General features: G+C 40.9%; 2 protein-coding genes and 1 long non-coding RNA gene across 3 annotated transcripts in view; 2 read left to right on the forward strand and 1 right to left on the reverse strand.

The window, feature by feature from the left end:
- Positions 1-324: 324 nt before the first annotated feature.
- LOC130685603 (carboxypeptidase B-like) lies at positions 325-2297 on the forward strand. The gene is made up of 9 exons (XM_057508925.1): positions 325-460; positions 532-744; positions 813-909; positions 988-1191; positions 1258-1368; positions 1455-1580; positions 1653-1820; positions 1887-1971; positions 2030-2297. Exons 1-9 carry the CDS (start codon positions 330-332, stop codon positions 2206-2208), a joined length of 1314 nt encoding a protein of 437 aa, XP_057364908.1. The 5' UTR covers positions 325-329; the 3' UTR covers positions 2209-2297.
- A 6325-nt stretch (positions 2298-8622) lies between these two features.
- Positions 8623-19092, forward strand: LOC130685627 (protein drumstick-like). Its single transcript, XM_057508954.2, has 4 exons — positions 8623-8864; positions 15944-16128; positions 16238-16344; positions 17598-19092. Exons 2-4 carry the CDS (start codon positions 16018-16020, stop codon positions 17650-17652), a joined length of 273 nt encoding a protein of 90 aa, XP_057364937.1. The 5' UTR covers positions 8623-8864; positions 15944-16017; the 3' UTR covers positions 17653-19092.
- Positions 15242-20022, reverse strand: part of LOC132087854 (uncharacterized) — a 43538-nt gene continuing 38757 nt past the window's right edge. Inside the window, exon 3 of the long non-coding RNA XR_009420718.1 lies at positions 15242-15491. This is a non-coding gene — a long non-coding RNA (uncharacterized LOC132087854). The remainder of the gene's footprint in view (positions 15492-20022) is intronic.

The raw sequence follows: 20022 nt of genomic DNA on the forward strand, positions 1-20022 counted from the left end.
CCTTCCGCTTTCAACAAAACGAAAAGTTTCGTCGGAAATACGCTTATTGAAGTTCAGCAATTTCAATGACCTCCAACATTACGCAGCGTACTTTGCTTCACTGATGTAAGCATAATTTTTGGTATTTTTAAATGAATCCGAATGCTCACCAGAAATTTACCCATCAACGATTTTACCAGTCGCTAACCGATAGGCTATATGTCGGCATTAAAACCGCATAAAACCGGACAGTATTTACTGTTTCGTTTTGAGACCAGATATTGATAACATAAGCCTGCTTCATTGTCTACAAAATAAGTGTCTGTCAAGTTTACCATTGTCTTGGGCTGATGCAGATTAGGAGATTCAGTCGGTTCTGTGCTTTTCCACTGTCAACGATGCAAGTTGTGCACGTAGTCTGCTTGTTGGCGGCCTTAGGGCTTTCAGCCGCGATTTTGCCAAAATCCATCGACTATTCTGGGTAATTAAATAAATTATATATTTGAAAGTTGTTCATTTCAATGCCATTGGAATTTACCTTTTGGATTTCAGCCATAAAGTTGTCAGTGTTTTGCCCAAATCGGAGGAAGGCCTTCGAACGCTACAGAATTTCGAGCGACAAGGCTTGATCAAATATTGGATTCACCCCGCAGGATTGAACCGCCCCGCATCCTTTCAGATATCTGCCAGCGATTTGGAACTGGTGTCCAATGTCCTAGCTGAACAAGCGTTGAGTCCGATCGTCCTTATTGATAATATTCAAGAGTAAATATGAGTGATACGACAATGTTTACGTAAAACGATCGCCCGTCACACTTTTCTCTATTTACTAGTCTAATCGAAAAGCAGAACAAGGAAATTCTTGAACGACAACTTCAGAATGCCAACAGCAAAGCGTTTGATTTCGAAAACTTCCACACATACCCTGAAGTAAATAATTTAACAAACTCAACATAACCGAGCGCACTGATGTTATCAAATGAATTAAATACGAATTATTATCATTAGTTACTTGCCTTTATGCAAGAAACGGCAGCCAATAACTCTTTGGTGAGTTACTCCGTCATTGGACAATCTTATGAAGGACGCGATATTGGCCAGGTTACAGTCCGAACAGGAAGCGCTGGAGTTAAACAGATTATCTTCTTGGAATGCGGAATTCATGCCAGGGAATGGATCACGGAATCCACATGCATCTGGATTTTTGATCAAGTGCGAAATTAATCATTAACAGAAATATCGTATCAAATTTCATAATTAGACGCATTCAAATAACAGTTGGCCAATGGGTATGGCATCGATGCCGAAATTACCGCATTGGTAGACAAATTCGACTGGATAATTGTTCCAACTTCCAACCCAGATGGATACGAGTACACGTGGGCATCGGTATAAAATCACCCCGTCAGGGACCGAAATATTTTTCAAGCAAATGTGATGGGAGTTAAACCTTTTTTTATCGAATGCTTTCCAAGGATCGTCTTTGGAGGAAGAACCGCGCGTTGACAGATAACGCACTTTGCCCTGGAGTCGATTTGAACAGGAATTACGATGCCAATTTTGGTGGAGACGGGTCATCTCCATTACCTTGCTCGGAAACAGTAAGCCAAATCTGTTTAGGGAATGTAATGGTCAAAGAATTAACTGATACGTGTAATTATGTGCCAATTTAGTACCATGGGGTGAGCGCCTTTTCCGAATCGGAAGCGGTAGCCATACGCGATAGTTTGGCAGCAAATAGGAGATTTGTCAAGGCTTTTGTCTCGGTCCACTCGTATGGCGGAATATGGATGTCTCCATACGGTTACATCAAAGAGTTGCCCCTAGAGTACGACGAAATGGTGTGATATTCACAGATTTTTTGAATACTTATTAAATTTTGTTCTGATTTTCATTTGCTTCGCTAGTATCGCGTTATGGCTATCGGGTGCGAGGCAATCACAGCAACTTACGGAACTCCCTTTGAATACGCCAATGAGGCAGCTATCTTGTGTAAGTATCGTAAATTTTCTAAATGAATTCGAAATTAATTTTCAGCATCGTATATCAGATTTGACATCGGGCACAACCAGAGATTACGCTTATGTCGGTAGCGATAACATAATTTACGCTTACACAATCGAGACGCGTGGAAAGGCTTACGGCTTCGTGCCACCGCCAAGTGAAATTTTGGAAACAGCCATCGAAACATGGAACGGTATTAAGGCTATGGCCTTCAACTTGTTGTAAGCTGTCACTAATTGCTACGGTTCTTTGTAATCTACGCTTATGAGCCACTACGCCTAAAAAATATACATTAATAAACGTCATAGAAAGTCTGTGACTATCTACCGTTCATTGCTTGCCGGATGGCTGCATTATTAATGCATCTATTGCTTTAATTATATCCTTTTGATTTCACAGAAATCAAGTGAAACTGGACAAATAACTTCATTTAAGCTTCCCTTATAGATAATATTAAAACACCCTTTCTCATTTTTTTAGGTTACCTGAATGAATAATGCAAGCTAAGCGTAAGAAAAGGAAAGAAGTCATTTGGGTTGATAAAACTGATGGACGAATGATGTACTCACAGTTGTTGGGTGTTTCGCGGATTGTAATCAGTCGTTCTGATGATTTGTGATCGTCTGGACAGCTGCCGAATGTCACAACACTTAGCCAGGCATCAATTCGGACCGGAAGCCCTCATGTCAAAAGAGTTATCTTGTTGGATTGCTGAACACTTGCTCCGAGAGTGGGTTCAAAAGGGTCCACTTGCAAGTAACCTTTGGTCAAATAAACAAAATAAAACAAAAATAAACACGGTTAATGGGTAAACAAGTAAAGTGGTTTGCGGGCAAATAAAAGGACGTTCAGTAATCGCGAAACAACTTTAATTAAATTTGGGATAGATTGTACCGTCCAATACAAATGAGTGCTCACCCTGCCAATCAATTTAAAAGAATCAGATTGCATTTGAAATCATTTTCACGAATTCTACAACACCTACGAGGACGCAGTCCACGTTCAACCCAGAAGGTGGCGTTTCCAGAGGAGTGGCTCTTAAAAATCACGCACGGTCGTTATCATGTCGGCATAAGCACCAACTGCGTCAAACACGATGATCACGTTAAGTGCCATTTAGGGGAAACCTTGCTAAGCATCACTAAAACAGTCTTACGTTTCATACCCAACGACTATGTATGTAACGGGCTATACTCCACAAGGAGTTAACATTACATTCTCAAGAATTCGACACCTTAAATTAACAACAGATAAGAAAAATTTGAATGTTACGTCACCTTGCAGCATGCAAGTCATTGTGCTAAAAGGCTTTAGTGTATCCCTAACTTAATAACAATGTTTCTGCGAGTTTCGGGACTAAGGAATTACGAAAATGAAATGTGAAATGTTGCAGACCTTCATATTAGACCCGGCACAGTCATCGACATCAAGTGCCACGTCGGTTATCGTGTTTCGATAGAATCATTGGAAATACACGACCTAATTCCGTGCAATGCTTTCTGATTCTGTATCGAGCAAGGTTTTTCATTAGTTTATCGATGTGGAAATAACGCTAAATAAGCTATCAACGACGAACGTTTCTTTAAAAAAAAAATTATGGTCTTTGCCAAACGAATAACTAGGACAGAATACCATGCAATATCAGCTTGATTTGACCGGAACGATCTCTGCCAAAAATTCCCAGCGCGCAAATGACGCATCCATCACTTAGTAACTGATTCACTGCGTCAAATTGTTCGAAAGAAAAACAGGCCATGGAAAAGGCGTTGCAATGCAAAGCGATTAATTACAGGGTCGCAGGGATCGTCATGCGAAGATTGGCAATGCGTCATTTAATGATATACAAATTTAAATTGCTGAGCATATTATACAAGGATTACCCAAATTTCAAGATGATTTGCATTATAAAACTTCAATAAAAAATTGCACAAGATTATCTTTCAACTGACCGACATTTTTTAACATTGGAAACATGATGCGACGGACATTTGAAATTGAAACATTGGTGTTCGTTACGGAGATTTGAAGTAAAACAGACAGGCCTACACGCAGGCCAGGAATATATGCGAAAGAAAGCGTTTTGATCGACAAAAAATTATTAAAAGTTAGCTCCATTAAGTGACAACATAGCTGTCTTATCGTCTCGCTGCCGACCTCTGCAACATGTAAAAGTAGTTCCGTTTAGCGGTCGCACATGTTGTTTGTTTTTTTCAAGAGTTCAACGCACATTTTTTATTCCGTTAAACCCTGTGTGAATTGGGCAATTGCCCAGAATTCCATCACCTACACGCGAAGATGTTTGTGACACTGACGACTTCCACACGGTAAGCGCGTAATAATTGGGGTCCATAAACCCAGTTGCCAAAGTGCTAATGAAATGACGACGTTCAAAGCGGAGTAACTTCACCGTAACTCGTATCTCTATAAAGTTTTATTTGCTCTAGCGCGGCGAGGGCGTCTCTTAAAACGTATGGAAATTTCCTACCCCGTCACGTTGAGCGATCCCAAGTCGAGATCCACACGAGCCGCCGGAACTAATGGAATGTCAATTCATCACGAGCCGTGAAGGTACAAGATCCATGGATGATGCATGACGAAAGAAATAAAAAGAAAGACCAAAAAACACATACTGTACATATCTGGGAAAATCCTTGTGTCATTTTCCCGTTATAGTACAACACGTTCTGCATCCAATTGATAGCGTTACCTTGCAATTCTTTAATTCAACCGGTGTCTTAAAAAGAAAATAGAGTCCGGTAAGAGATAGAACGTGATAAAACAATGATTTATATTCGCGATGCACAAGGATGTGGCACGGCCATAGATAAATACTTTTCTCTGGGACGGGGTAAAAATGTAAGCGAACGGTCACGTGCTCTCAGATTCGCCAAGTTCCAGATTGTTTACTAATTTATATTCGGTATCTTAGTATCTTAACGCTACAGATAGATTTGAAAAAGAATGGGGATTAGGCGGTTGAGCGAGGACAAGCGCAAATAATTCGACAGAGATACTCGCATCCTTGAGGTTGACACACTCCTTTCTTATCCAACAATAAAATACGAGTCAAACGGTGCAACAATTTCAGCTAACAGTCACTGCGGTCTTCGATTATGGGCTTTCAGTTTTATCGAACAAAAAAAGCGAAGGGTTTTTTTTTTTGTCTTCCCCTTTCGTTTTCTTTTTAACTGTTGGATAAGCCCAAATGCCAAAAGATAACGACAACGGAAATGTGTCACTTATGGCTCACGGACGTGACGCGATAACCTGGACGTTGCGGTAGTTAACAATTTTACGACAGTCAACACCAGGCTACACATCCGCCGAAAAAATCACAGGCAGGAAAAAGTCATTGAAAGGCGTCAAATAGCCTGTAAAACTAACGTCATTCAAGCTTAAGGCAGTCAAAAACTGCGCCTCTTCTTTAAAAAAAAAAAAAAGAAATGGAGGGAGGGGTCATTCGTCTCATAATGATAATGCCATCAAGTGTCCAAAGTGCTGGCAAACTATGCAAGCACTTAAAACCTCTTTTTATTGGCTTCCTTGTTTGCGATAGCAGTTACAGTATGCACTTCCTGTCTTTAAAAAAAAAAACGAAACCTCTTATTGCGCATTCGCTCGTAATCATCGTACGCTGAGTCAAGACGTTAAAAACGTGGGCGAGCATAGCCGAGTGGGCAGGTGTGGGAAAGAAGCAAGAGAGGGAAGAAACGCATTAATTTTCCGATAACCATTCAATTTGGTGATCGTATAAATGTATATACCCGATAAAAGATTTATCCGTTGCCTGAAAAAGAAAAACAAAACAAAAAATTCTTTTTCCCTAGTCGTGACAGACACATACTTGAGAAGGTTGTTAAAAAAAATGTTTGGCATCCGGCACGGAGATGAACGAGTCAACAGAAAACAAAAAAACAAACAAAAAAAAAAAAAAAAAAAAAAAGAGAAGGAGGAATGCAGCGATGGGCGGAGCATGACGGTTACCTGGACGAACGGGAGTGAGGATATGCGTGAGACGGTGTTGCGTCTCGAGGAAGGGCGATTCCTCAACTTGATTGGGCCTCGTCAGCCAATAAGAGGACGTCGGTGAGGGAGAAACAAATGTGGGTGGCGCAGGCAAAAAGGTGGAGTTTGGCCTTCTCTTTCGCTTGTCCACGCTGGCAGACACCGTCCATCCCGCTCGTCCCAGCAGCCGAAGAACGCAGGGGGCTAACCCGCGGCCAGCAGGGAACCCCAAGCGCTGCTCCTGTTCAGTTCCCACGCTTTCCCAAGTTACGTACTTGTGTATACACATCTCCCTCTGCTAGTCCGGCTCTCTCTTTCTCTCTTGCACTCTCACTATCTACCTCGCGCCTTGCTTCCCCAAAGCAAGACAACTCCTCCTTTTCTTCATCTACGTCTATTCGCTCTATCTATCTATCTATCTATCTATCTATCTATCTATCTATCTATCTATCTATCTATCTATCTATCTATCTATCTATCTATCTATCTACCATCCAAAAAAGAAAAAAAGAGAGAGAGAGAGAAAAAAAAAATCTTAATAATATTGGAAGATGCATGACAAACCTGTTTTGGGGCCCTAAGCTTATTCTTTCTCGATTCTTCTTTTTTTCTTCCCCATCTTCTTCTTCCTCCTCCTCCTGGAACCTTCGCTCCACTACCTGACTAGGCGCGAAGTCTTACCTGCGCGTTCAAGTCTCGTGCGACTGTGGCCACGTAATTATCGGAATGGAACGTTCGACTGGAATGCGATGCAATGCGATGGAGCGAATGATGGGCGAAAAGGTGGAGGCTATGGGGCATAGCCTCTCTCTCTTTCTCTCTCTCTGTCTCAACAATTCAAGAGGCATTCATCAAACGCCAATTGGTGCCAACACACATAGACATCCACACACACACACACACACACCCCTCTTTGGCGTTCAATGTCTCTCGGCAAGGGTCGTAAACACGCCACAAAACATCAGTCCCGAAAACAGTCGATAAACATTCCCCCGTCGATAGGCGAAACGAAGCGAGTATAAATAATAATCTAAACGAGCATTCCGCGGGCGACGAATGCGTGAGAGAAATTGCATCCCAACAATCATCGAAGAAGATGGAATAAAAAATCAAAGAACGAATCGACGAGTGTCGTGAAACAAATCAACTTTGCCTGGCTGTCGGTTCCACTGACTACGGCTTATTATTCGTCTCTTCATTTAATAGCATTGTATAAATGATCTGTTAGAAACAAACAAAAAATAAATTAAAAAAAAAAATCGTTTGACGAAGGAGACGGAGGGGGAATCCGTCCAATGCAGAAACGATTTAAAAGTGATAAAAAATGCAGCACATCGTCGATCCTTATTGCTTGCTACGGCAACTTAAAAAAAAAAAAAAAATATGTTGGCAGGGAAATCAATCGAGCATTGGCGTGGTGCGGCCAATTTTCACGTCCGACGGCCGTTTCACACCGGTGATGAACACAATCCTCGGTTCATTATCCACGCACGTTATCGCCTGCCGTCACGATAGCGCACGAAGTGTGTATGACTGAACGCCGTCACGTTCATCTACGCTGCTATATAAAATAGCCTACCACATCTACAGCTAATTCAATAACCGATCTTTGTCTTTATTTTTTTTACTTTTTATCACGTATTTTCAATCTTTTTCTTTTCTTTTAGGTGCCATTGTTTCTATCCAAAGACACGAAAGAGATAACGAGTCAGTTTGTGATAAACAGAAAAACATAAATAAATAAAATGAAAATAAACGTGTCTTGTAATCAACTTTTAGTTTGTGTTGGTGCTTTGATATTTCATTTGGCACTGTTTTAATACCTTGAAAGGCAACAATGAGGCATCTAATGGCACATTACTTTCTACTATGCAATAAAGTCCAAATCGTAAATCTTGAATCACGACGTGCGATAAACGAGTGACGAGAGAATCAGACAGAGGGAGAGAGTGAACACGAAATCGTCGTTCAAGATCACGCAAGTCAATCGGGAAATTGGCATGCGAGGCTGTCTCGGTCTACCGGGCTAAACACGGCAAAAACGAGTCGAAAGTGGCTATGAGAAACGAAGACACAGTTGGGATGAGAAAACGAAACAGAGGGAAAAAAAAACTAAAAAAAAACTAAACACAAGGCAAAAAAAGGCAAAAAAAAAAACAAAGGTGAAGGAGGTGAGTTAAGAGCAAGAAGGAAAGGTAGGCGGCCGTGGAAGTGGAAGGGGCACTGTTTGGCCATAGGGATGGCGATGAGGTGGCGAGGGGTGGGCCTTGTGTTCTATGAGAAAGCGGTGGTTAAGAGCTCCGGAACCAGAAATTCCAAACAGAGCTTCAGCACACTCGACGATTCGACTGTGTTCATCTCAGACGCATTGTGCGCAACCGCTCGCAGTGCCCCAGCACATTCAGTCTCGTGTAGAAGCCCGTAGAAGCTACTTGTCACCTTCTTTTTTTCTAGACACACAGAGAGAGAGAGAGAGAGAGAGAGAGAGAGAGAGAGAGAGCGTGCGAGAGAAGGAACTAACAGAGTTAGACGTACACGCAGAGAAAAAGACGGAGAAGAGAAAAAGAGAAAAGAGGAGGTACCAAATAAAAAGCGAAGCCTCCTCCTCCATACCTCCCTGCCCACTTTTATATCTCGGAAGAGCAGCGGTGGTTTTTTTTTCTGGTACACCTTGGTAAAACCTATCGGCGTGGCGTTGGAAAAAAAAAGAGGAAAAAAAAAAAGGAAAAAAAAAAAAAAAAAAAAATACGCTCAGGCCCCCGAACCGTGTCTCCCTTTTGTCGCTTATGGTCAACGCATTCATTCGTTGACTAACTGTCTACTCGGTCAGCAGCAACTACAGCAGCAGCTACTAGATCGCCACCGCACTCAAACATGTAAGTCTGTCGCAATTTTTACTCAACTCTATTCACGGTACTTAATAAAATCGTAATGATAAAGTGTAGAGTAGACAGTGATGCTAGCACTCGGATACATTCGAAGCAATGCGAAATTAAGCGCACGGTTTGTTATATAACGACCGTTCGTAGTGCCTTTCTATTTGCTGGTGATTTGGGAAACGAAACGTTGGGGTCGCAATTCAAGAATTGTATGGTCCTATGGCAATTTTGTAGTAGCCCTTTTTGTTTAATTGAATTATATCGGGAAATCAAGTGCCTCCGTTCGAGTTAAGTCAATCGGAGACGGACTGTAATTGATTCAGAAATGCTAATCAAACGACTGTGGAGAATCGAATTCGATTGTTTGCTTAACTGGCTCCAGCCAGGCCTAAACCATGGAAAAGTAAGGTTCCCGCAATTATCAATTAGTTTGAAATCACGTTACGAAACACGCGAAATTAGATTTTTTTTTTTTCCGTTTACATTCAAAACAAAAGGAGGGAAATAAGAAAATACATGGGGAAAACCCTAGGCGCATCAAGTGGCACGCTTCGAAAATTAATTGTATAGGTTTATCCCCAGAAAACTATACGGTCCCCAATTGGCCGTATATAATTTTAACCGAAAAAGAAAACAAAAAAATAAGGAAGAAGAGAGGGGAGACGCATATCAGGGGCCGGGTAGTGTGCTGCGCTTTATAAGAGGGCTGCGCGCGTGCAACAGAGAAGTGATGGGTAAGACAGGTAGCTACGGCTCTACAATGCCAAAGGGGCTCCGAGTGGTGGCACGCGGTAGCTCAACAGGCCGCAGCACGGTAGCCGTCGGAGGATATTATACTTGAACTGGCACCCAATGGTGATCGGACGGCAACCCGAATACCACCCAACGAAACTATCAAACAACAATTTTTCTTTTCCCTCCGTTTCTTGCACTTCGCGCGGACTTCTTGACGAATCGAAACGTGGCTAAATGCGCGAGAGCTTTGGAACTAATATCGAATCCCGAAATGGAACAGTTAATGAACGGGAAACTAACATCGAAAGGGCCAGTCTCGTAATGGGACGCGAAGAAGGGAGAGATTTGATTTTTGGCAGCATTTAAATTAGAAAATTGTATTAGGTAATGGGATTGAGGAATCTATTGCGCTGGACTCAAGAATGCGAAGCGGCTCGAGAAAATTACAGGCTAAGTGGAATGGGGGGGGGGGGTTTGCCTTGCGTGTTTTACCCGAGTTACGGTCGTTGTAAGGCAAACAAGCCGAACGCGACCGCGGTCATTATCTCATTCTTTTCAATTAAATGGTTAAAGGGCCGAAACTAAACAACTACCAACCTATACACGATATCGATTTACGCGCTGTCCGGCGGTTTAAAAAGTCCGATGGGAAAGGAACGGAACAAAAACAGTACAACAACATAAAAGGCGAAAAATTGTGGAGTAGGAGGATCTCTATCACCACACGCGGCGTCTGTTAGTTTTTTTGGGGGGACGGGGGAGGGGTGGGGTTTAAAATACAATAGAAAATCCTTTTGTTAGTTGCAAACTGCTCTTTCCTCTCGTTTAAAAAAAAGAAGAAGAAGAAGAAGAAGAAAAGACCCTCTAAATCGATCGCTTTCCGCTTAGCTGCTTTTGTGTGTTTGGGCGCTTAGTTTTTGTTCACTCTAAACACACACGAACACGAAGACGGACAAGAAAAAGAGTCGAGACAGGGAAGGAGGTACAACATAAAGTTGTTTCAACAATTTTGTTTTGCGAGGAGTTTCACAATAGGCGCATCCATTCCATACGATTGAGCAATAATGGCCGCTAAAGGCCAAACATTCTTCCGTTTTTTCCCGACAACTTGGCTGAGCGGAAAGGCCAACACACGAATCTAAACAAGACTCGCAATGAAAGCGAACCTTTCTCCACGAATAACAACGATCTCAAACCTTTATTTTTCTGTTGTTTTTAAAACAAACGACTTTTTAAGTCCGGTCGACCCCTTTTTCTTCTCTCTCCCTCTCAAGTTTTTACCTTTTTCTGATGGCCCTGATCTTCCTACAAGAAAAGAAAAGATATATGGCTCTCATCCACTAAGTTCGATGAAGCAGAAAGAAGAGAGTGGGCGGTAAATGAGCGCGTTTCAGACCAGTTTTCTCTGTCTTCCTTTTTTTTTCCAGTCTTATTTTCAAGCGTTTAGGTCGCACTTTGACCCCTTCGACTGCGTCCAAAACACCCAAAATCTAAAACACAATGCGCCTTCTACCCATGCACTATAGAGCTATCTAGATTGTATGCATACATATATCTATATATATATATATATATATATATATATATATATATAGACACACATCGAGGCAGAAAGAGATATGTATGGATGGAGGGCAACGAAAAGGGTCGACCAAAAGGCTGTAATTACTAACAACAACAAAGAAAAAGTTGTGGAACGGCCCGTAGGTTCTACATGATGTCTATACGCGTATGTGTGTGTGTGCGATGAGTGGGCTATACTGCTGCGCTCGCTATGCGCTCCTTCATATACAAGTCCGATGCATTCCAGCAAAAGTCTGAGAAGACTCCACCAGCAGAGGAGCGAATGCATTATTATTACTCTATTCCTCTTTCTCACGCTTTCCACAACAATACCTCCCACCATTTTCTTGGACGGGAAAAGACTTTTTTTTTTCCTTTTTCTCTCCCTCTTTCACAGTTCCATCTTTTCGAGCCCCCGACCCCCAACTACTCGGCTCGCAATCGGCACACCCACAGCGCGGGCGGCATCACATCGGTAAGCATCCGGCGGGTCCCACGGATCGCCGAGATAAAGCCGTTTACAGCGTTAGAAATTCGAAGCGAAAAATGTGCCACTCGATTCGCGAATGCCGATCCTCGTAGGAGCGACGTGCACAAAGTGAAGAAGTCAAACAAATTTTTTCGAAAACTCGGGGGGTTATTTTTAGCAATCCATTTTTATGCATTTATTTCCATAGTCCATAGCGTCCCTGAGACCGTCATGGCTATCGTTTCGACTCGAAGCGCATCGAGGTTTTAGAAAATTGGTGCCGCTGACCATTCCTATCGAAGTGAACTTGCAATCCCTCAGCTAAAAATTCCTCCCGCTCATAAAAAAAAAAAATTAAAAAAAAAAAAAATAAATAAAATAAACCCTACCCGATATGACATCCCCTGTGCAACAGAGCTACAATAGTCCAGACATACCGTCAACGCCCCATTTGCTTCTTCGGACGAGCCGAAAAAAGGAAAACGAACCGTCGTTTTTAACGGGCATGCGACCGTTTGCAAAACTCGTATTCGTTCCTCTTTATGACACCCGAACGACGGCCGTCGGGCATCTATCAAGATGTCCGTGTGTCGGCTTCGGTCGTCTACGATCAGTTTCCCTTTTTAAACACTTGAAAATAAAATAAAACAAGATATCTGTCTCCACCCCCGTGTAAAAAAAAAAACAAACAGGGAACGCAAAACTAGTTTTGCGTATATGGTCGATGCTGCCTGGCGTTAAGGTCGTGTCGACAAGGTAGAAAAGAAACGAAAAGTTATTGCGAGTGTTTGCGGAAATAGACGCAAAAAAAAGGCTTCATTTTTCAGGGTCGTATTTTGTGCTCGATGTCCGAGGATGGTTGCGGTGTTACAACTTCCAAGAGTTCATTGACTTTTCCCAATTTCTTGCTGTCGAGTGTGGACGTAGACAAAAAAAAAATGTTTAAGTTTACGGGGGAAAAGAAATATATAAACTTTTTAAAGAAAAGCCCATCATTAAATGAATCTTTTTGCCATTGACTGATCGTAAAAAAAAAAAAAAAAGATTTTTTTTAAGCAAATTTTTCTTGTTCAAGAATTCTGTCAAAGTTTACGTACGTCTCTTTTTTTCATAACTTTCGTGGCACCCCCGCCATTTCCTCGGTTCAAGAAACTCTTGCGCCTCGTGCCTCGCAATATATATGCCCCACGTTGGCAGACGAGCGGTCGTATACTGGAACAATATAAGAAACGACATACGTTGGGGGGGCTGCAAAATATTTTGGATAGTGAAGGGGGAAAAAAAAAATTTCAAAACGAATTGAAAACGGTAAAAGATGTGCTGCTGTAGCCAAAGGTATCGAGCTGCGATAGGTGCAATGAACCGTTACGCAGACGGAGTAGCCTAGTAGACGTATGATGACGGCAACATTTACAACAGAAGCGGCAGCAATACGGAAACAGGCTGGAATCGAAGCGTGCAATTTTTCCTTGAAAAAGTATGCCCATAGCAGGCCGTCCAAATTTCTCCGCAGTATGGAAATATCAATCGCATTTCTCCCCCCCCCCCTTTTTTTTTCCTAGCCAGGTTCCATATTTTTTGTTGCTCTTTTGCCCGCTTTTATTGGACGCGACTGCCCGCAATCCTTGGCAAAAAAAAAAAGGGGAGAGAAACAGCTTCTTTTTCGCTTCCCTTTTTGTGGTGCGGTTTGCCACACACTCTTTCTCGGACCTGCGATCAAAGTGAGGAGTTGTTCTTTTTTTTTTATTTTGGCTGCCGGCCCAGCAGAAAAACCAACCCCAGAAAGATAGCGTCGCCATATTTTTTTTTTTTTTGGTCTCCTATTTTTATATATTGCAGTCGGTGTCGTGTGTCTGCGCGCAGGCAAACACCGAGACGAAAACACGCACATACGCTCTTGTTTTGGTTGAGATAGAAGACATGGGAGGAGCGATGGGACACCTTTTTTTTTTTTTTATATTTCTACCTTAAAAAGAAAAGAAAGAAAAGGCACACCTTTGATTAGGGTTATCCATGCACCCACCCTCCGTCTTTTTAACGAAAAGATCCTTTGACATCCGTATGGCAATGGGCAGACAAACCGAGAAAGGGAGGAGGATACGGTGCCAATATTTGCGCTTCAAAGTCGCCCTTTTCTTGCGGCCTTTTTTTTTTAAGTTTCTCGTTTCGTCCATGTTTAAAGCGAAACGCACTTTAACAAAAAAAAAAACAAAAAAAACAATCGCAGGCTACAAGAGCGTTTGCTTTTCCTTTTTTTTTTTCTCTTATTTTCCTACGACGTCTCAATTTCACCTACAGACAGAAAGACATACGCAGAGGGAGAGCAAACGGGACGGGCCTCATTTATTTTCTCCGGCGGCCCCTTCTTTTCTTGGATAGACCTCCTCCCTTTAGGCTTTTACATCCTGTCTCAATTGAGTTTGATCAATGTTACGTCTCGAAAAGTGAATGCGACAAACGCAGTCAGAGGTGGGCGGGATGTGTATGAAGAAGGCAAGTTTAAGAAAGAAAAAAAAAGAAAAAAAAAAAAAAAGGCAAAGAGAAAACGAAGATGGACCGCTAGTTAATTGAATCTCATCTTCTTCTCTTCTCCCGTTTGGGTTTGCCTCTTTTTTTTTATTTGAGATTTTTTCTAACCAATTTTCCCACGCACGTTTATACTGTGCGGCTGGGAAAGAGAGAGAAGAAGAAAAAAAAAAAAAAAAAAAAGTAAACTCAAAAATAAAAGGCTGCTTCGGACGATTGATGGAAAGTGAATGGTAGATGGGGGAGGGCCGGGAAGGCATTCCACAGTTTCGAGGGCAAAGAAGAAGAAATGGCGGTGAAGATGACCCTCACCATCGCCACCCACTCCCACAATCCGAAAAATTCCAGGTCCGATTCTGACATTTTTATGGCAACTCGCTGATTATATTTTCCCAACGCGATCTACGCGTTTCACCCATCGGATCGAAAAAGAATTCATCGGCTATCAAAAAGCCTCTCTCCCTCTCTCTCTCTCTCTCCCCTATCGACTTTAATATGATCAAAACAAGAGTAGATTCCCTCATGTTTAACAAATGAACGAGAAATCTTTTCCCCCTTAAACAGCCCAAAGGCGGAAAATATTTAAACATTTACCCAGACAAAGTTGATCGCTGTGTAACACGTTTAGTAGGATGACTAACACACGGACCTCCGCCCACTTTCCATCAAACGTAATCCATCAAGCCGGAGGTCTTTCCCAGCCCGGCGCGGATGGTGGGCAGAACGCAAGAGAGGCCGGGCATGGATTGTCAGCAATCAATGACGGGTGTTTACCTGACCGTATCATTAAAAAACAACAACAACAAAATACGTTTAAAACGTCGAGGCAGAAACACACACACACAATCAGCGTTGTGTGTCTAAAAAAACCTCAATAGAGTCTGCCCATTTTCAAAGTTAAAAGACTTGCGATGATCGATCGAGCCGAAAGGCAATTGGTTAGGCAGGAAATTCACCACAAGTCAAAAGACTCCACTGTTCGCTGTTCTCTTTTTGTTTCCAGCCTTTCTCTTCTCTTTTTGTTCTTACGCTATTGTTTTAAAGATTGCCCCCTATCCCCCCTCCCCCCCCCCCAAAAAAAAGAAGTTGACCAAAGGTGGTCGGTTTCACTGTTCGTTTCCGTTATATGCGCATTTGAAGTATAGCAACAAATCAGAGGATATCCTCTCTTACTTTGCGTTCCGGGTGGAGTAGAGTGGTTGACGCGCGAAGAATTACACAAGTCCATCGCCTGTTCCATCCTTTGTAAAGGTGAAAGAAGAAGATAGGGGTCAATATTTGACTTCCGCCTCTCTTGTTGCATTTGGCAAACCTCCGGTTCTCTCGCCGTCCTGTTTGGACACACACAAATAAGAAAAATAAGAAAGAAATATTAAGTGTGTTGTAGATATTGTCTAGGTATACAGTCCAACAATATATATATATATATATATATGTAAGGGAAAGAAAGGGAAGACGATAAAGAAAAGTCACTTGGCACCTGACGTCATCGCGTTTGGGCAGGTAGAAAAATAAGGGGAAGGGAGTATATGGAGGGAAGAAAAAAAAAAAAGAAAAATTATTAACAAACCCCCAAAACCATCAAAAGACATACAAGCGTCCAGCAACAATACCATATCGGAGAAAGAAGAAGAAAAAAAGTTTTACGACTCTTGTCTGAATGGCTGGTGGGCCACGAGTCGGTTCTAGCACTTTCGCGTTATTATTCATTTTTTTTTTCTTCTTCTCTATTTTTACAATGACAAAAGAAAAGATGGGAATTTTAATTTCTTTGCATTCGCAGACGGACAGCCAACAGTTGATCGCCGCTTTCGAACGAAACGCACGAAAACAAAAAGGACAATCACATTCGCAAAAATGTTCGCTGTTATGCCATACGACACGGAGGACAGGAGCGCGGCCTACAGGCGCAGAGTGGCTCCTCGTGCCGATTTTGTGTGCAAGTATTGCCAGCGTCGCTTCACCAAGGTAAAAATATGGCCGTTGAATCTTTTGAAACGGACGCTTTACCAGTCAGCGTAAAAAGTTTTCGATTCGACGTGTCATTCAAACTGCTGGTGATTTTTGATTCGTATAGGCCTACAATCTCATGATTCACGAGCGCAGTCATCGCGACGACGTCACCTACACCTGCGAGGTCTGCGGCAAAACCTTCAAGCGGCAGGACAACTTGAAACAGCACAGGTAACTATAATACATAACAGACGAGCAAAGTCTGCGGCGACTCATCAGAAACTTGTTCAAAGTGGTCAATCATTTGACACATTAAAAAAAAAAAAAAACCCATTAAGACATGAAAGGGTGGAGCCTACACGTAACGTGCCCCCTGATACATAAAAAGAAATGAAAAAAAAAAAGAAAAGAAAACTAACCCAAAGATTTTCTTGATTGTTTTCTGTTGTGAATACGAGAGAGACACCTGTCTTTGCGACTTGCTTATTTTACATTTTCATTTTTCATTTAAAAACAAAAACAAACAAAAACAAAAAACAAAATCAAAAAATCTTCATGGCTGTCTCAATACTTTCTCTATCGCAAAAAAAATCTATGAATAAATAATAAATAAAAAAAAACAAAAAAAATTCAAATCAAATAAATCAAAAAAAAAAAAACGAAAACTCTTCGAGCGACCAATCCGTCATCTCAAACAGTATTCGTTGGCCAATGACATAACCTGTCTTTAAAGAAGAAAAAAAAAAATTAAAACCAACAATTTCTTACGTTTAAAAACTAACTCATTTTGCATGTGTTCCTTGGTTTCGCAGGCATCGGTAGACTCCATCATCACATAAATATGAACCCCGTTTCTGCGGCCCGCAATATACACACTCGCAATGCGCCTCTCCAGCGTCGCTACGTACGTCTCTGTCTCTCTCTCTCTCTCTCTCTCCCGCTCTTGTCTTTCCTGCTTGCTGGACTGTTTTTTTTTTTTTTGCTGCCATTTTCCCACCATTTCACAATTCTTTAAAAAATTCTTTAAAAATTATCCAACGATTCATTCGCTTTTGGCATGGGCCAAGCTGCTTCTTTTAGCGCGTATGTGCTTTATATTAATATGTCCTCCTCTCCCTTCGGCTGACGTTAAAGGAAGAAAAAGAGTCTCGTTCGAAAGGCATACGCAACGACATTAACCCAAAATCCCATTCCAGTTTTCATACTAATTGAATAGTTTTATTCCGCTTTACTACGCTATTACAAAAAAAAAAAAAAAAATGAAAGAAAATGAGCGCCCCCAGTGTTGTGTATATATGTGAAGGCTTCACATCCTTTTTGTGTGTTTGCTGGTGGAAAACGTTTGTTTAATGTGTCCCCCCCAGTTTCTGATGATGCGCACCGCACGACATTTTTCTTTCGACCACGAACAAAAAAAAAAAAAAAAAAATCATACAAACAGAACAAACAACCAAACAAAACGCGCTTAAATTGTTTAATTGCAGAACTATCCACGGTCCCGCTTATCGCTCGACGGGCATCTACATCCCGGCCATATGAAGCACGCACGCTTATTCGGATAAAATAAAGATTCGCGCTATCGCCGCCCCCCCCCCCACTACCCTCTACCCCCCATTTGTTTTCTTTCAAGAAATTGTCTCATCCAAATCTTTTATTATGGCATAATTAATTAGAACAAGTAAAAAAGGAAAGAAAAAAAAAAAAAAAAAAAAAAGAAGGTGAAATGAAAAAATTCGAGAATTTTTTTAACTACTCAAATTGCAAAACTAACATCCTATAGCACAAATCGAAAACGATTTTTTTTTTTTCGTACCCCTTTCGAGTTTGGTTCATTTGAATCTTCCTTCTTCTCTTCATCGATGCCAATTGATTAAGAAAAAAAAAACGAACTTCTCATTTATTCTTTCTGCGTGTTTCAATTTTTGCTGCCGTGTTTTGTATGTGTGAATGCATCTGCCTTTCAAAGAAAAAAAAAAAATGCGACGGAATCCGTCCAGCCTTTTTTGTACATTATAACTCCTCTGTAGGAGAGAGACGATGCCTGTGCCTCTGTCAATCCGATTCTTATACCTTCACGTTGACCTCTTTAAAAAAAAAAAAATGAACTTCTTTTCTATTTTCCTTTGTTTATTATTTTTTATTCAAAATTCCCATTTCACATTTCCCTCCCCATGTCGTGAGTTGCACCCGGTGTGTTGTGAGAAAAAAAAAACGGGCAAATCGGCACCTTTTCTATGGAAACAGTAATTTTCTTAGAATTTCTATTTTTTTTTTGTACGTTTGGTGATGACAATTTTTCCTTTCCGTCAAAAACGAAAAGAAGAGATAAAAAAAAAAATGAGCCAAATTTCAATGAAACTCACTCTTGCTGCGGATTTCGTCATTGCTGTTGCTCTTCTTCCTTCCAACCCAATCATCACGTGCGATAAAAGAACAACAACATAACACTTCAGTTGGAAATTCGTCAAAAAAAAAAAGTATACAACTTATTTTTCCCAGTTTTGATACCAGAGAGTCACATTTGTTTTTTTTTTCCCCTACCTATTTCTATCCATATATTTCTCCTTTACCTTTAGAAAAACAAAAAGAATCTTTTATATCATTCTCCCCTAGTATACCCTTTCTATCCTTTTTTTTTTTTTTTTTTTTGTTCATCGCTTCCTCTCACCTCATCCCAATATAAAGATGTATCGTTACTTTTCTTCATAAAAAAAAAAAAAAAAAAAAAAAGAAAGAAAAAAAAATCTCACTTCATTTTTCCTTCTGATTTCTTCTTGTTTCTCTTAGCCCCTGTCGGAAAACGACCGCAGGTAGCACTCGAGTGTTTATTATTTTTTTTTTTTTTCTTTCTCTTTTTCTTTGATTCTTTATGATAGATCACACGTCATTATTCATGTCCTCTCTGTCTATCCCTCCCCTCTCTACCTTCCGTATTGGAAAATAAATAAATAAATAAATAAAAGCCGCTTTTTCATCCAATTGTGTCTCGTAAGTTTTTCTCAATTTTGCGCAATATAATCCGATTGCATTTTGATTTCTTTCTCAACAACAACAAAAAAAAAAATCTCCGTTATTAACAGCGAGTTCCCTGATTGGATTCGTCTGAAGGGCGTATCAATTTAAAGCTTTAGACAAAACAAAACAAAAAAAAAAATCCAATTTCGAAATTTGGATAACTGCTAATGAAGGCGCTAGAAATAGTCTGCATCAGGAATACATAATCAAAAAAAACCTGAGAGAAACGTGAGACATTCTTTTGCACGTTAGAACAAAAAAAGAAACACAAATTGTTTGCATACCAGCAAACATTTTATTCATCGCTCAGAATGTTTAAGAGAGAATCAAATTTGTCTTTCACGCTGTTATGCAGTTCAATAAGCATCCCCCCGTTGGGATCGAAGCTACACGGCCATGTCTTCTGTCACTGCATAACAAACAAAGACACTGTATGCCAACTTTAGCGTGAAACTGCTGTTTATTCTCGAAGCAAAGTGGCTACGCATAATCCCGCACAAGGGGAATTCGTGCATTTCTAGCATACGGAAAACGGCGCATCACACAAAAGATAGGAATAAAGAAAAATATCCACAAAAACAGCGTTTCTCTCCTTGAACTGAAACAACGAAGGGTTACTAAACATTCAAAGTCAAATATATACTTAAAAAAAATTGGCTATTTTGATATTCAACTCGAGTACCACTCTCTCTCTCTCTCTCTCTGGTCCCAAAAACCGTTTATCTTTTTCGTTCCGTGGGAAGAAAGAAAAACACATCATCATCATCGAATATTGAACTCCCCATCGTCATTCCCGGAGTAGATATCGCAGATAAATTCAAGGGAAAAATGAAAAAAAAAAAAAAAAGAAAGGAAAAGGGAAAAATATTTTTTAAAGAAAAAAAGGAGAAGAAG

Source organism: Daphnia carinata, chromosome 3 (genome assembly GCF_022539665.2).
Source record: "Daphnia carinata strain CSIRO-1 chromosome 3, CSIRO_AGI_Dcar_HiC_V3, whole genome shotgun sequence".
NCBI classification, from domain to species: Eukaryota; Metazoa; Arthropoda; class Branchiopoda; order Diplostraca; family Daphniidae; genus Daphnia; species Daphnia carinata.

Bases quoted from the DNA above. Each gene is read 5' to 3' on its own strand.
- LOC130685603 (XM_057508925.1), top strand. From the start codon at position 330: ATGCAGATTAGGAGATTCAGTCGGTTCTGTGCTTTTCCACTGTCAACG. The intron at 1,192-1,257 runs GTGCGAAATTAA...TTCAAATAACAG, and splicing joins GCATCTGGATTTTTGATCAA to TTGGCCAATGGGTATGGCAT. The intron at 1,821-1,886 runs GTGTGATATTCA...TTGCTTCGCTAG, and splicing joins CCCTAGAGTACGACGAAATG to TATCGCGTTATGGCTATCGG.
- LOC130685627 (XM_057508954.2), top strand. From the start codon at position 16,018: ATGTTCGCTGTTATGCCATACGACACGGAGGACAGGAGCGCGGCCTAC. The intron at 16,129-16,237 runs GTAAAAATATGG...TGATTCGTATAG, and splicing joins GCCAGCGTCGCTTCACCAAG to GCCTACAATCTCATGATTCA. The intron at 16,345-17,597 runs GTAACTATAATA...GTTTAATTGCAG, and splicing joins GACAACTTGAAACAGCACAG to AACTATCCACGGTCCCGCTT.